The sequence below is a fragment of the Stegostoma tigrinum genome, chromosome 6 (assembly GCF_030684315.1).
Source record: "Stegostoma tigrinum isolate sSteTig4 chromosome 6, sSteTig4.hap1, whole genome shotgun sequence".
Classification (NCBI taxonomy): domain Eukaryota; kingdom Metazoa; phylum Chordata; class Chondrichthyes; order Orectolobiformes; family Stegostomatidae; genus Stegostoma; species Stegostoma tigrinum.
Genome location: NC_081359.1, coordinates 43,317,188 through 43,333,010, shown reverse-complemented (window position 1 = coordinate 43,333,010; position 15,823 = coordinate 43,317,188). Strand labels below are relative to the sequence as shown.

Below are 15,823 nucleotides of genomic sequence, written 5' to 3'. Positions count from 1 at the left end.
AATACTTAGCCTGATGTAACAACTATTGATTGCCACAAAAAAAAGCTTCTGGTTCACAAAAGTAGATCGACCATCCTTAACTTGGCTTGGCCTATGCATGACTCAAACCCTGCAGCAATCTGCTTGCCTCTTAGTTGTCCTCTGAATTGGCCATGCAAGCCATTCAGTTATATCTAACTGCTGGAAAGTGATATCTCAAAAGTGTAGTTTCAAAAGTCAGAAGGGAACAAGCAAGCAGTCATTTACTCCCCTTCTGTTTCTCTGTTCTTCTCCACTATTTCCTCATCTGTTATGGCACATTTCTCCATTATTCATCCAGCAATTTGTTTCCTCACTTCTCGTCTTTCACCATCTCATTTTATTGCCTCCCTTGTGTGGTCTAGATTCTCTACATTTTCCTTTTCCTCTTTCAGTCCCTCCTAATCTGATGCAGTTCCTTGTTGACTTAAGCTGTGGCTCCTTTAAAAATTGGTGACTGAATGGATCACACTAGATTTACTAACCATTTTGTACAGATCTGTACTGGACTATAGGATCTGGGTAAAATTGAGCAGAATGGACTTCAGCTGTACTCATGCAACAAGTGTATAGGATATTTCTTAGGTCTAAATGAGTAAACACACAAATGCCAGTAAAAAATGGGTTTAACTCCTTCTGCTCTCCTACCTTTTTCAATCTGATTGAAAATTATGAGAACCAGTCACTTACTTGAATCTTGGAAATTTACATCATTTCCATTATAAGCATTCTTCAGTTTATTACTCATCACTCTGAGTGCCATGATCTGCTGACGTATTGTTGTATCTGGTCTGGTGATGTCCACATCTACTTCTGGGTTGTTGTTCTGATTGGTCAGACCATCATTCATAATTTCAGGCAAGTACCTGCAAGTCAAATGAGGATAACATCAAACAAAAGACTACACAGCACTGAGGAAGGCCAAGTATACATGCTTGGATTGTTAACTTATATCAAAAAAAGTGTAACGAGATTTCTAATTTTGAATAATTGTCGAAAATTCCAGTAGAAATCAATCAGCAACTAACCTCAATGAAACTCATAATTCCTTTAAATATCTTTGGGATGGTTGCTTTGGGTTGCCAAGCATTTAACTGGAGTACTCAGTTCCAAACTGCTCATGTAATACACTGATTGACTGATATCAAGGCCTGCCTTTTTGGAGAATTCTGATATGTACTTTTGTCACAAGATGCATACCCATCTCAGTCCTGTGTCAATTTTCTGCCAGTAACCCTCCTTATATTATTTCAGGAGCTTACCAGTATTAAGTGCTGAAGGATTAATCCTCCATTATATAGTCGCCAATTATTGCACAATATTCTGCACCATTCAAGACTCCTCATTTACTGAAGCATCCATGTTCAAATGCAGTAGGCCTGGACAATATCCAAGTTTGGACTGAAAGGTGGCAAGTAGCATTTGCACCACACAAATGCTATTTCATTTTAGCAACAATCTAACCATTGGTCTTTGACACTCAATGGTATTACCACTACTGAGCCTCCCACTGTTACCATCCTGAGGGTTACCATTGACCAGAAACTGAATTAGCTAGTCAGGATCCTCAAGACTCATGAGTGAATTAAAAAAAACACTACTCATAGGAGAGAGGTTACATGGGCTTAAGACTAGTTAAGAATATTAATATTTGGTAAGAAACATTGTTATCTTCTAAGAAATAGCAACCAGGTCTACTTTGGTAGAACTGACAAACATGGAACAAATTAACTCATCTCAGAGACAGTCATTAACACATCAGTGGTCAGAGCTATTCCAAATTTCTGAGTGAACTCTTTCAGACCAACTACCTTACAGAAAAGTTCTGAGCCCTTAGGCTTTTGCAACTGGCATCTATCAAAAGTGGGCATTTCTACAAGTTTCATTGACCTTTTATTCTTTAACAAAACCTATGATTGTGAAAGAAAGAAAGCATCCCCATGAATGAAGAGAAAGGAAGATAAAATTAAGACTTGAACCATTCCAGCACATAGCCATTAAGAAAATGGAAACTGAAGCTTGAAACTCCCTTGTCTGATCACAAAAACGCCCTTGTCACATTAGAAATGTTTGGAAATTAGAACTTGAAACTATCTAAAATTTCAAATTGAAAATGTGTAATCAAAGAGCAGGATCCAGAGTCTAGGGAGTGACAGGTTTTTGCTATCTATCTCATTCCAAATGAGAGGAATTTAAATATTGATGACCATAGATGTCAACTATTCTTTTTCTTCCAATACTGTCCTCTCGGTGTCTTTCTCTCCTGAAGGTATTGTGTAAACTGGGATTGTTTTTATGGTTGGGCTATGAGGAATAGAGGGATTTGTTACAAGCCCTCTAAAGGCGCGTGATTATATTTTAATTCAAACTCTGATCTATCAGTTGGCTTTTTGACTTAGAGTTTACAGTTTATGACCAAACTCTGTTTCCACTGGCTTACACATAATAATCACTTCTCAGACCTTGGCTAATGTGACCCTCTCCCAAAAGAGTTGATATCAAATTGGCACGAACATGACCATGTCCATCAAGATCAGTAAAATCAGCACAGGCCAGAAATCAAAACTGTTTCAGTGCCACTGTGTAACACATTTTACATAATGAGTCAATATGGAAGCTTTCTTTTCAGTCTTCCATCCTTAAAAGTTACATTTTTCTTTAAGTTAAAGAGCAATTCTACCTTAAATTTTATTCAATAGGTACTTTCAAAGCTGTCAACTGAGAGACCAATAAAATAGTTAGTTCCACACATAAGCACAGGTTGAAGTTAGATAGGTAAAGGATTCATAACGGATAGAAGACAAGCAGTGGTAACTCGTATATTTGATCTTAAGGGAATCTAGTTGTGTTGATGGGACATTGATGGCTCTATTGATTGGAAAAGGATAATATTGGCAAGATCTTTCATGGAAACCAACTTACTATATCATTTATTTCGGGACTGTGATTTACAATAAAGGGGCTCAAATAGTTACTGTATTTGATTTTGTAGCTAAATCCATCATTGCCACCCAGTTTAAGGTTGGTCAAGCAATGTTAAAATGCTTGCTTTATTAAACACAACAATAAATTGCACATCAATCTGACTCACTGCCACACTATTATTCTTTCTGGAAGAACATCATCATCCAAGCCATGAATTTTTCAACAGCAACTAATTTGTTCATTGAAGATTTATTGTTATGAGACTGTACACTTGACAATGCCCAGCACTGTCGTCACGCAAGCAACAGCTGCCACCTCCCAGTCTGAACAGCTGCTTTATGAATGAGTAGTAACTGTATGTCAGTTGCAGGTTCCTGATATGACTGTAATGGGAATGTCTCCTCTGTAGTATACTTCACCTGCCCTTGGTATGTCCATTCCAGCAGTCCTCTTCATCAGGTACACCAGCAGTCACTTTATCTTCATTGCAGATGGTGTAAGGTAATGTGGACCAGAACTTCTTAGCAAACTTCAGTTTCTCCTTAACATCAGCAACCTGAAGATTGCATGAGACAACATGGCATCTTAATAAACAATTTCATCCAATATGATAGTGAAAATGAAAACAGGAATGAAAGCAATAATGTTACGATGGATGTAATAAGGATGACTGCCATTTTTACTGTAGTAATATATACGCCATCTACATGATCAAGAAGTGTTTGCATTGTTTTATTGTAAATCTAAACTGCTTAGACAAAAAAAACTGAATTAAGCTGCTGAATGAAAGTAATAAAAAGGCTATAACAACAGTGCTTGGAATATATTGCATATCTAACCTTATTTCTCCAGGTTTTCTAGAGTTGAAATGTTTTCAAAGGAGGCCATAATATGGACATCTGACTATACCGCAATCACATTCTATTGACGAGGTTTAAATTTAATAGCTAGAACTTATAAAGTTCAAGGAAATAATCACTCGTCTCAAGCAAACTTTGTCAACATTCAATGGAAATTGTAACTCAGCATTTACTATAATAGTGCAGATTGTATTAGAACATAGAACATAAAACTGTAGAGCACAGGAACAGGCCCTTCAGCCCACAATGTTGTGCCGAACATGACGCCAAATTAAACAAATCCCTTCTGCCTGCCCATGATCCATATCCCTCTATTCATTGTATATCCACTTGCTTATCTGGAAGTCTTTTAAATACCCCTATTGGATCTGTCTCCACCATCACCCCGGCAGTGCATTCGAGACTCCTACCACCTTGTGAAAAAAAAACATGCCCCTCACATCTCCTTTGAACTTTCTCCATCTCAGATTAAATGCATTCCCACCTAGCTTTAGACATTTTAACTCTGGGAGAAAGATTCTGACTGTCAACCCTATTTATGCATCTCATAATTGTATAAACCTCTATCAAGTCTCCACTCAGCCTCAGCCGCTCCAGAGTTTTTCTACCCTCTTTGCATTCTTTGTAAAAAGAACTTGTGGTAAAACTCGTAACACAGGGAGAGACATCAATATCTTATTCCCATTACATCACAGCTTTCACTTGTTCCGGGCTGGTTCTGTCTGTCTAATCAATGAGCCAATTAATAAAACTGGAGGTCTGCGGAAAGTTTTATTTCGATGTGTCACTGAAAGGAGTCTGAAATGTTGTTCTTCATCTTTGAACATCTGATCGTTTGGGCATTCTAAATCACCAAAGAATAAAGCTGTCACGAACATGCATGCCAGTGACAAACTGTTCTGCCATGACCTTCCGCAAATTAGTCAGCAGTCAAGAACATGTTCCTATCTTGTGTCGTCACTGAAGTGGAACAGAAAACAACTCTAATGGTTTCTAGTTATCTATCATTATTACACATTTATGTTTTCACAAAATACCAGGAAAATATTGAAAAATATTAAAAGGAGAGTTTCCAGTCACAGAGGCCATTTCTTATTGAGAGGGTTATTGATATAAATGGTGTATTCCTTCACAGTCATTATGAAACTTTACTAAACTGATCATGTTTGATAGTAATTGTTAAGCTATAATTAGATGAACTCAAAGCATGTTACTAGTTATTCAATTATTCTGATCTGCATCAAAGCTGTTCATAATTTCTCTTAATTGTACAAGACATATGAAAGGCAAGTGCTGTGCAGTATTTGCCTTCAATATATTTATTTGATTTTAATTTATTTGCTTCATTTATTGTCACGTATTTGGTTACAAAGTACAGTGAAAAGTGTTATTTAGCGTTGCCACTCTCCAGCGCCATCTTAAAACACAGAAAAACAAACCAAAACATAAAATATAAAAGCAGTAAAATAAAGCAATCTTTCGAATCCTTCTTGTTAAGTGCTCTGCATGGATCTTGAGTGGCTAAAAGTGGAGTCCCATTGCCGCTCTGCCGGAACAAAAGTCACCACTCTCCATTGCTTTGACTGTCAGGTTTTATAATCATCAAGCGCTAGATTTCATAGGTTTCTTAGTGAGGAAAGTGACTTAAAGGAGCAACAGCTTGAACAAGAGATATCAAGAACTGCAGATGTTGGAGTTAGAGATAACACAGTGTGGAGGTGGAGGAACATAGCAGGCCAGGTAGTAACAGAGGAGCAGGAAAGTTGGTGTTTCAGGTTGGGACCCTTCTTCAGAAAATGACAAAATCATACTTCATGTCAACTCTAATTTTTTGTTCTTAAAAGCTATAATCCTTGGATGCAGCACTATAAATATCAAACATAATTCAACTTAAAGAGAATTCATTTCAAGAAACAATAGGAGCAGTTTTCTTGACTGTAACATCTGTGATAAGTCAACATACTAATGCTCTGAGGAGGCACTCAGATCAAGCTAAGCAACTGCCCAAGAGTCTTTGGATAAGTGCACTGGTGTCACACAACCAATTATACTCAGGAATGTTTTCTGTGATCAGTCTTTGTTATAACCAATTATATTCAGGAAGTTCTCCAAGGAATACTGCTGACACTTAAAATGAGCAAAATTCTATGTTTTACAAAGACAAAGTCACAGTAGTTAAATATATAACATAAAATTCTTTTTCCTCACTATTGTATGTTCTGATAATATGAAGGCAGATAATTACAGTCACAATCACGCATACACAGGTTCATTCAAAATCCATACCTTTTATGTCTTGTTAAAAGAAATGTCTCAGTTTGTCAATTGTAAGCTTTTACACTTTAATTCTTCAGGCTTCATCATTTCCTTTGTATACCCTTTGGTTTTCATTTTACAAACAATTGGCTTCTCTATGATGAAATTATTATTTAGTTTGCATGAATTATTAAGGCCCAGAGATGAGAAAGTTGAAGAATTATTCTCCTAAACATTCAGAGGATATGGGTTTCAAAGGCTGGGACAGGAATATACTGCTCACATCTAATTGACAATAAAAAAGATGGTTGTGAGCTGAATTTCTCAGCTGCAGCCCAAGTGATGAAAGTAGACTGACAATGCCTGTAGGGAAAGAGTTCAAGGATTCTGATCTAGTGACACTGAAGAACATAGGTGACTTAGAGGGGAATTTGCGTTTGGTAGTGTTTCCGTTATCTGCTGACTTTGTCCTTGCAGGTGGAAATGGTCATCAATTTGGAAGGTGCTGTCTAAACAGCCTTGTGAATTTCTGCAATGTATCTTGTAGATGGTACAAATTGCTGCAACTAGACGTCAGTGGTGGAGGGAGTGAAAATTCGTGGATGTGGTGCCAATCAAATGAGTTGTTTTGTCCTGGATGGTGCCAAGCTTCCTGAGTGTTGTTAGAGCTGTACTTATCCATGCAAGTGGTGAGCATTCCATTACACTCCTGACTTGTGGCGAACAGGCTTTGGGAAGTCATGTGGTGAGTTACTTTCTGGAGGAATCCTAGCCTCTGACCTGCTCTTGAAGCCAATGTATTTATATGGCTCATTCAGTTCAACTTCTTATCAATGGTAAATCCTAGGGTGTTGATAGTGGGAGTTCAGTGATGCTAATACCATTGAATGTTAAGGGCATTGGTTGGAGTCTCTCTTTTTGGAGACTGTCATTGTTTGGCACTTGTATAGTGTGTACATTACTTGACACTTGTCAGTTCAAACCTAGATATTGTCCAAGTCTTGCTGCATTTGAATGCAAACTACATCAATATCTGAGGAGTCATGAATTGTAAGAAATGTTGTGCAACCATTGATGAACACCCCTATTACTGAATTTATGATAGACGGAAGGTCATTAGTGAAGCAGCTAAAGATGCTTTGATCTAGGTCACCAACTTGGAAAACTTCTGCAGAGATGTCCTGGAGCTGAGATGACTGACTTCGAACAAGTACAACCATTTTCCATTGTATTTGGTATGAATCCAATCAGCAAAGAGTTTGCTCCTGATTTCCATTTGCTTGGGTTCCATGATGCCACTCCCAGTCAATTGTGGCCTTATTGTCAAAGGCAGTCACTCTCACCTCACCTCTGGAGTTTTACTCTTTTGTCCATAAATGAACAAAGACTGTAATGAGGCAGGAGCTCAGTGGCCCCAGTAGAACTGAAATTGCATGCCAATAAAACTCTTACAAACTGAATTACACATACACATGTGCAGATCATGCACACATACATATGGATACACATGTACATACATGTGTGCACATACATACACAGGCACACATTATGCATAGACTTACACACTATACACATGGGTACACATATGCAAACACACATATATATACATACACACACACAGATACAGGTGCAGACATGTACGTATATGCACAGAGGCAAATGTATATTCACACAGGTGCACATGTGTACAGATACACACAACTGAACACAGTCACTCAACACAAAAGTTGTACATAATGATGTCAACTTCATCTAAGTCATTGGATATTATAATTATTTATTTTAAGAATTGTTGCCTTTAGTCAATTTGAATAAACTAGTTGGCTTATTGGTCTGTTGAACATAAGTCAATGTAGGAACTCATGCTGAACAGTTTGCTATATCTCGTTTCTCTTTGGAAAGTCCAGGTAAAGCTCTGTAGTCTTGCAGCAGCATGGTCTTTGCTGTCCCTTTATTCAGAGAATTATGGTAACTGGATTTCAGTTAGACAAGTAGAGTCATAGAGTTGCAGAGGTCTCCAAAATGGAAACAGGCCCTTTGGCCCAACCTGCTCAAGGGGCTCAGTTTTCATGATTCAACTCATGACATTTGCTGACATTTGGTTCCATATTCCTCCATATCTATTCCCACCCACACACCTGCCTTAAATGTTTCTTAAGTGATGAAATTCTATTCATTTTCACCACTGCATCTGACAGCCTATTCCAGACACTCACTACTCTGTGAAAAAAGTTGCCCTACTGGACCATTCCCAGATGAACCTTCTCATCTTAAATCTATGCCTTATGGTTTTAGGCTCCACTACCATGGGGAAAAGCTGTTGGCTATTTACCTTTTCTATGCCTCTCATGATTTTATAGACCTCTATTAGGTCACCACTGAGTCTCCCATGGTCCAGGGCAAAATGTCCCAACCTGTCCAACCTTTCCTTATATTTCAAACCCTCTAAACCAGGTAGCATCCTAGCAAATCTTTTCTGCACTCTTTCTAGTTTAATACTATCCTTTCTATAGTCGGGCGATCAGAACTGCATGCAGTGTTCCAAAAGCAGCCTCACCAACATCTTGTGCCCACTCCTATACTTAATGCTCTGATGATGAAAGGAAGCATGCTGAAAGCATTCTTCACCACCCTATCTATCTGTGACTCCGCTTTCAAGAAACTATGAACATGCACCCTGAGAACTCTTTGTTCTATAAAAGTCCTCAGGGTCCTACCATCGACAGTGGTTTGACCCACCAAAATGTGACACCTTGCATTCGTCTAAATTTAAACTCCTGCTGATGACCACTTACCATCCTCCCTCAGCTGAAGAATCAGTACTCCTCAATATTGAACAACACTTGGAGGAATCACTGAGGATAGCAAGGGTACAAAGTGTACTCTGAGTGGGGCATTTCGATGTTTACCACCAAGAGTGGCTCAGCAGCAGTGCTACTGATTGAGCTGGTCAGGTCCTACAGGATATAGCTGCTAGACTGGGTATGTGGCAGGTGGCGAGGGAATCAACAAGAGAGAAAAGCCTACTTGATCTCATCCTTGTCAATCTGCCAGTTGCAGTTGCATCTGTCCATGACAGATCACAGAGTGACCATCGCACAGTCCAACCTTCACATTGAGAAAACCTCCATCATGTTGTGTGATACTATCGCTGTGTTAATTGGGACAGACCTCGCACAGATCTAGCAATTCAAGACTGGGCATCCATGAGGTGCTGTGGGCCACCAACAGCAGCAGAATTGTACTCCAGCAAAATCTGTAAACTCATGGCCTGGCATATTCCCCACTCAACCATTATCATCTAGGCAGGGGATCAATGAAGAGTGCAGGAGGAGCAGCACCATGCATACCTGAAGATGAGGTATCAACCTGATGAAGCCAAACAGGATGACTTGCATGCCAACAGTGAAAGCAGCAAATGATAGACAGATCTAAGCAATCCCACAACGAACAGATCAGATCTAAGCTCTGCAATCCTGCCACATCCAGTCATATATGGTGGTGGGCAATTAAACAACTCACTGGAGGAGGAGGCTCCACAAATATATCCATCCTCAATGATGATAGAGCCCAGCACATCAATGCAAAAGATAAGGCTGAAGTATTTGTTGTAATCTTCAGCCAGAAATGCCAATGGATGATCCATCTCGGCCTCCTCCAGTGGTCCTCAGCATTGCAGATACCAGTCTTCAGCCAATTTGATTCACTCCACGTGATATCAAGAAATAGTTGGAGACATTGGACACTGCAAAGGCTACTGGCCCTGACAACATTCCAGCACTAGTACGGAACACTGGTGATCCAGAACTTGCTCTCCCCTAGCCAAGCTGTTCCAGTATAATTACAACACTGGTATCTACCCAACAATGTGGAAAATTGCCCAAGTATGTCCTGTACACAAAAATCAGGATGAATTGAACTTGGCCAATTACCGCCCCATCAGTCTACTCTTGATCATCAGTAAAGTGATGGAAGATGTCATCAACAGTGCTATCAAGCAGCATCTGCTCAGTAATAACCTGCTCAGTGCTGCCCAGTTTGGGTTTTGCCAGGGCCACTCAGCTCCTGATCTCATTACAGCCTTGGTTTAAATATGGACAAAAGAGTTGAATTCTAGAGGTGAGATGAGAGTGACAGCCATTGATATCAAGGCTGCATTTGACAGAGTGTGGCATCAAGGAACCCTGGCAAAACTGTAATCAATGTGTATCGGGGTCAAATGCTCTGATGGTTGGAGTTATACCTGACACATAGGAAGATGGTTATGGTTGTGGGAGGTCAATCATCTCAGCACCAGGACATCTCTGCAGGCATTCCTCAGAGTAGTGTCTGAGGCCTAACCATCTTCAGCTGCTTCATCAATGACTTTCCCTCCATCATAAGGTCAGAAGTGGGGATGTTCGCCGATGATTACACAATGTTCAGCATGATTTATGGCTCCTCATATACTGAACCTGCCCATGTTCACATGCAACAAGATCTGCAGAATATCCGGGCTTGGGCTGACAAGTGGCAAGTGACATTCACGCCACACAAATGCCAGGCTATGACCACCACCAGTAAGAGAGAATCTAACCACTGCCCTTGACATTCAATGGTGTTGCCATCACTGAATATCCCACTATCAACATTCTGGGGGTTACCATTGACCAGAAACTCAAACTGGACTCGCCTCATTAACAGAGTGGCTACAAGAGTGGGCCAGAAGCTGGGAATACTGCAGTGAATAATTCACTTCCTGACTCCTCAAAGCCTGTCCAAAACCATCTACAAGGCACAAGTCAGGAGTGTGATGGAATACTAGATAACAAGGTGTAGAACTGGATGAACACATCAGGGTCTAGGCCCGAAACGTCAGCTTTCCTGCTCCTAAGATGCTGCTTGGTCTGCTGTGTTCATCTAGCTCTATACCTTTTTATCTCAGATTCTCCAGCATCTGCAGTTCCTATTATATCTATGATTGAATAATCCCCACTTGCCTGGATGAGTACAGCCCCAACAACACTCAAGAAGCTGGATACCATTCTGGGCAAAATAGCCCACTTGGTTGGCACTACATCTGCAAACATTCACTGCCTCCACCACCAATGCTCAGTAGCAGCAGTACCACAAGATGCACTGCAGAAATTCACCAAAGAACCTCAGACAGCATCTACCAAACCCACGACCACTTCCACCTAGGACAAGAGCAGCAGATATATGGGAACACCATCAACTCCAAGTTCCCCTCCAAGTCACTCACCATCCCAACTTGGAAATATATTGCCGCTCCTTCTCTGTCGCTAGGTCAAAATCCTGGAATTCCCTCCCTAATAACATTGTGGGTCAACCCACAGCAGGAGGACTGCAGCGGTTCAAGAAAGCAGCTCAACACCACCTTCCCAAGCGCAACTAGGGATGGGTAAGAAATGCTGGCCAGCCAGCGACGCCCACAACCTACAAATGAATTTTAAAAAAATATGCTATTCCTCAGTGCACTGGCTCAGTTGATCAAGATCTCACTGCATTCCACAAACTTACTCACCATATCTGCTAAATTCTCATCCAAACTAGTTATATAAATGATGAAAAATAACTTTCTACCACCACGTGCTATCTTCTCCCATCAAGCCAATTTTGTATTCAGTTGGTTAGGTTTCCCTGGATTTAGCGAGATTGAACCTTACTCAACAAGATACCATTTGGTATCTTAGCAAAGGCTTTGTTCATTTCCATGCACTCCCCTCATCTACTTTCTTCTTCCCTAAAAAAGTCAGATTTGTGAGTCATAATTTCCCACACATAAAGCCATGCTAACTGTCTCAAATGAGTCCTTGCCCGTCCAAATGCCTGTCTCTCAGAATCTCTCTAACAACTTACCCATCACAAACGTTAGGCTCACTGCTCTCAGTTCCCAGGCATTTCTCTGCAGCCTTTATTAAAAAATGGCACAACATTAGCCACCATCCAATCTTTGGGCACTTCATCCATGGCTGTCGAAGATACTAACATCTCTGCAAGGGGCCCCTCAATTTCTTCCCCAGCCTCCCTATGATATATTTCACCAGATCCTAGGAATTTATCTACCATAATGCATTTTCAGCACCTCCTCTTCCGTAACATAGATTCTATTCAAGATATCACTATTTATTTCCCCAAGTTCTCTAGCATCCATGACTTTCTCAATGGTAAATACTGATGAAAAATATTTATTTAGGATCTCAGCCATCTCTTGTGGCTCCACACATAAACAACGCTGTTGGTCTTTGAGGCCCTATTCTCTCCCTCGTTACTCTTTTGACCCTCCAGTACTTATAGAATCTCTTTGAACTCTTCTTTATCTTATCTGCCAAAGCCATTTCAAGATCCCTTTTAGCCCTCCTGATTTCTCTCTTAAGTTTACACTGACACCCTATATATCCCTCAAGGAATTCATTTGATCCCAGCTGCCTCTCCATGTCACATACTCCTGGCTGGCCCCGAACTCCCATTAGCTCAATTTTGAAAGCCTCCCACTCACCAGATGTCCCTTTACTTGCAAACAGTCTCCCCCAATTAACTTTTGAAAGTTCCTGTCTATTTAGAACTTTGTACAAGGCCTGTCCTTTTCCACAACTGTATTAAAATTAGTAGAATTATGATCACTCATCCCAAAGTGCTCCCCCACTAATACTTCAGTCACTTGCCCTGCTTTGTTTCCTAAGAGAAGGTCAAGTTTCATTCCTCTCCAATGGGTACACCTACATATTGATAAAGAATATTTATATAAGGAAGGCTGTGATGAAAATAGGACCATTAAATGATAAACTTGATAGTACTACAGGTAACAATAGAAAGATGACAATTATGAAATAGTTATTTCACTTTATTATTTATTAAGGAGATATAACACATAGTCATTATTCATCTAACTATTGAAATCTTGAGATATGTGAGGATTTGAGGATTTTTGAATAAACTAAACAAACCCAGAGGGTAAAGCCTTTGGTCAGAGTGGATTACATTCATGTTTTTAGAAAGAAACCAGGGAACAGAGCAAAGATATTACTATTCATTGTTCATAGATTGTTAGCAGATTACTGTTCCCACATATAATCAGCCAGTGCAACATTGATGGCAGGAAAAATAATAGGATCTTTTCTAAAGGAGAAAATTATAGAATATCTAGGAGCAAAAATATAAAGCAATATAATCACGAATAGTCAGCATGACTTAACTTAAAAGGAAATAATTTTAAATTTAAGACCTTTAACCTTTTGAAAAGGTAATGGAGAGAACAAACAATGACAATTGACTGCAGATATCAGTTAATTTGATTCTTTAAAAAGCCTTGGATAGGTTTCTAATTACTAGACTCATGAATAAACCTAGAGAATGTGGAGTCAGGTGAGAAATAGCAGAATGGATTGGGTTTAAGATATAAAGGAAAGAGTGACCGTAAAGGATTGTTATTTAGAGGCAGTTCTTCCCATTTTTATTCAACAAGATCATGGCTGATCCATGGTCTAACTCCATACAGTTGCCTTTTGCCCAAAACCCTCAACATCTTTGCTTTACAAGAAAGTCTATTTCAGATTTCAAATTAAGAACTAATTCTGCATCCACTGCTGTATGTAGAATTTAATAATCAGTTTGAAAGTGAGAAACTTGGGTCACCTACAACAATGTTTAACTTGGAATTACATTGGAATGAGGATAGAGTTAATTAAAAAGTGAACTGGATGGACAGATTAGCAGGAATCACCATAAGCAAGCAGTAGTAGACTTTTAAGGACACAATTCTTGAGTCTCAGAAAATTATATCTAGTTAGAAAGGGATAAACTAATCATAGCTAACCAAAGAAGCTATGGAGAATATTAAGATGAAAGAAAAAGTATATAAGGAGGCGAAAAGTTAGTACTAGCCCTAAAAACTGGGTTAAATTCACAATCTAGCAGAGGAGGACTAAAAAGGCAATAAAGAGAGAGAAAACAAACTATGAGGGCAAACTAGTTAGGAATATAAAAGCTGCCAATAAAAACTTGTTTAGATATATAGAAAGGAATAGAGAGGTCAGAGAGAACATTGGCCCCTTAGAAAATGAATCTGGTTATAGTTTGGGAACAAGAAATGGCAGATGAGTTGAATAGGTGTTTTACATCAACCTTTATGGTGGAAGATACATTGAACATTCCATCAATACTAAAGAAGATGGGGAGGACTTAAGTACCATCACCATCACTACAGAACTAGTATTAGACAAACCATTGGAACTAAAGGTGGATAAGCTCCCAGCCCTGATGGCTTGCATCCTAGGGTCCTAAAAGGTAACTACAGAGATAGTGGATGCATCAGTTATAATTTTCCTTAAATTCTCAGATTCTGGAGAAATATTGGAAAATTGTCAATGTGATACTACTTTTTGAAAAAGGGAGAGAGGAAAGAAAGTGGGTAATTATAGGTTACTCAGAGTCGTAAGAACTGCCAATGCTGGAGTCAGATATAACACAATATGGAGCTGGATGAGCACAGCACAGCAAGCAGCAACAGAGGAGCAGGAAAGTTCACATTTCAGGCCAGGACTCTTCTTCAGAAAAGTAGTAACTAAAGATTGTTTACCATAATACCTATTATTGGAAAAGTATTTGAATGAACTTTAAAGAAGTAAAAACAACATCTTCATTATAAAATTATATTCAAAAACAGGAGACAGCAAAGCTTCATGAAAAGGAAATTGTGTCTGGGTAAGTTATTAGTTTTTCAAGAAAGCTTCAACCAGAGCAGATAGAGGAAAACCTGTTGCATTTGGACTAACAGAATGTGTTTGACAAGATACCTCACAAAATATGAAATCATAAGATCCCACAAAGATAGTATATTTGCAAGGATAGAGATTTCCTACTGGGTGACTAGGAATAAGCGGTTAATTTTCATGTGGCAACCTTCTACCATTATAGTTCCATCGGGATCAGTGCTAAGACCACAACCATTACATATATATTAATGGCCAGGAAGAAGAGGCAAATATACTGTAACCAAATTTCCAGACCACACAAAAATAACTGGAAAGGCAGGTTGAGAGAGGGATGGGTACAGTTGACAAAGAGATATTGACAGGTAAAGTAAGTCAGCTAGAAGTTGGCAAATTATGTATAATACGGGAAAATATGTAGTTGTTCATTTTGGAAGGAACAGAAAATTAATTAAATGGTGAAAAACTGCAGAAGACTCTAATATAAAGGGACTTAGGAATATTTTACATGAAATGCAGAAAGCTTGAATGCAGGTGCAGCAGGCAAACACGAAGGCTTTTTTTCAAGGGGGTTGCAATATAAGAGTAGAGAGATCTTACTGCAACTGTACAAGGTGCTGGTGAGGGCACATTTGGAGTACTGTAAGAATTTTTGGACCCCTTGTTTAAGGAAAGATATTATTTCATAGGAGGAAGTTTAGAGAAGTTTCACTAGTATGATCCCCAATATGCAGGTGTTGTCTCTGCAGGAAAGGTTAAGCAGTTTGGGACTCCACTTGTTGGAATTTAGAAGAATAAGAAGCTGAGAGGAAGTTTCACCTCATGGGAGAGTAATCTCAGAATTAGGGGATGCCAATTTAAAACTGAAAAAGGAGGAATTACTTCTCTTAGAGAGCTGAGAGCATTTAGAAGTCCTTACCACAGAGAGCAATGGGGGAATAGTCATTGTGTACATTTAAGGTTGAGATAGACAGAATCATAACTAGTAGGGGAATGAAGGATATGAAGAAAGAACAAGTAAGTGGATGTGAGGAGTTTCAAATCAGCCACAAT

General features: G+C 39.3%; 1 protein-coding gene across 1 annotated transcript in view; it reads right to left on the bottom strand.

The window, feature by feature from the left end:
* gpc6a (glypican 6a) overlaps window positions 1-15,823 on the bottom strand; it is a 936,149-nt gene that overhangs the window by 8,841 nt on the left and 911,485 nt on the right. The window contains exons 7-8 of the mRNA XM_048532607.2: window positions 3,363-3,499; window positions 709-884 (exon numbers count right to left, since the gene is read on the bottom strand). Of these exons, the coding sequence (XP_048388564.1) occupies window positions 709-884; window positions 3,363-3,499 (313 nt within the window). The remainder of the gene's footprint in view (window positions 1-708; window positions 885-3,362; window positions 3,500-15,823) is intronic.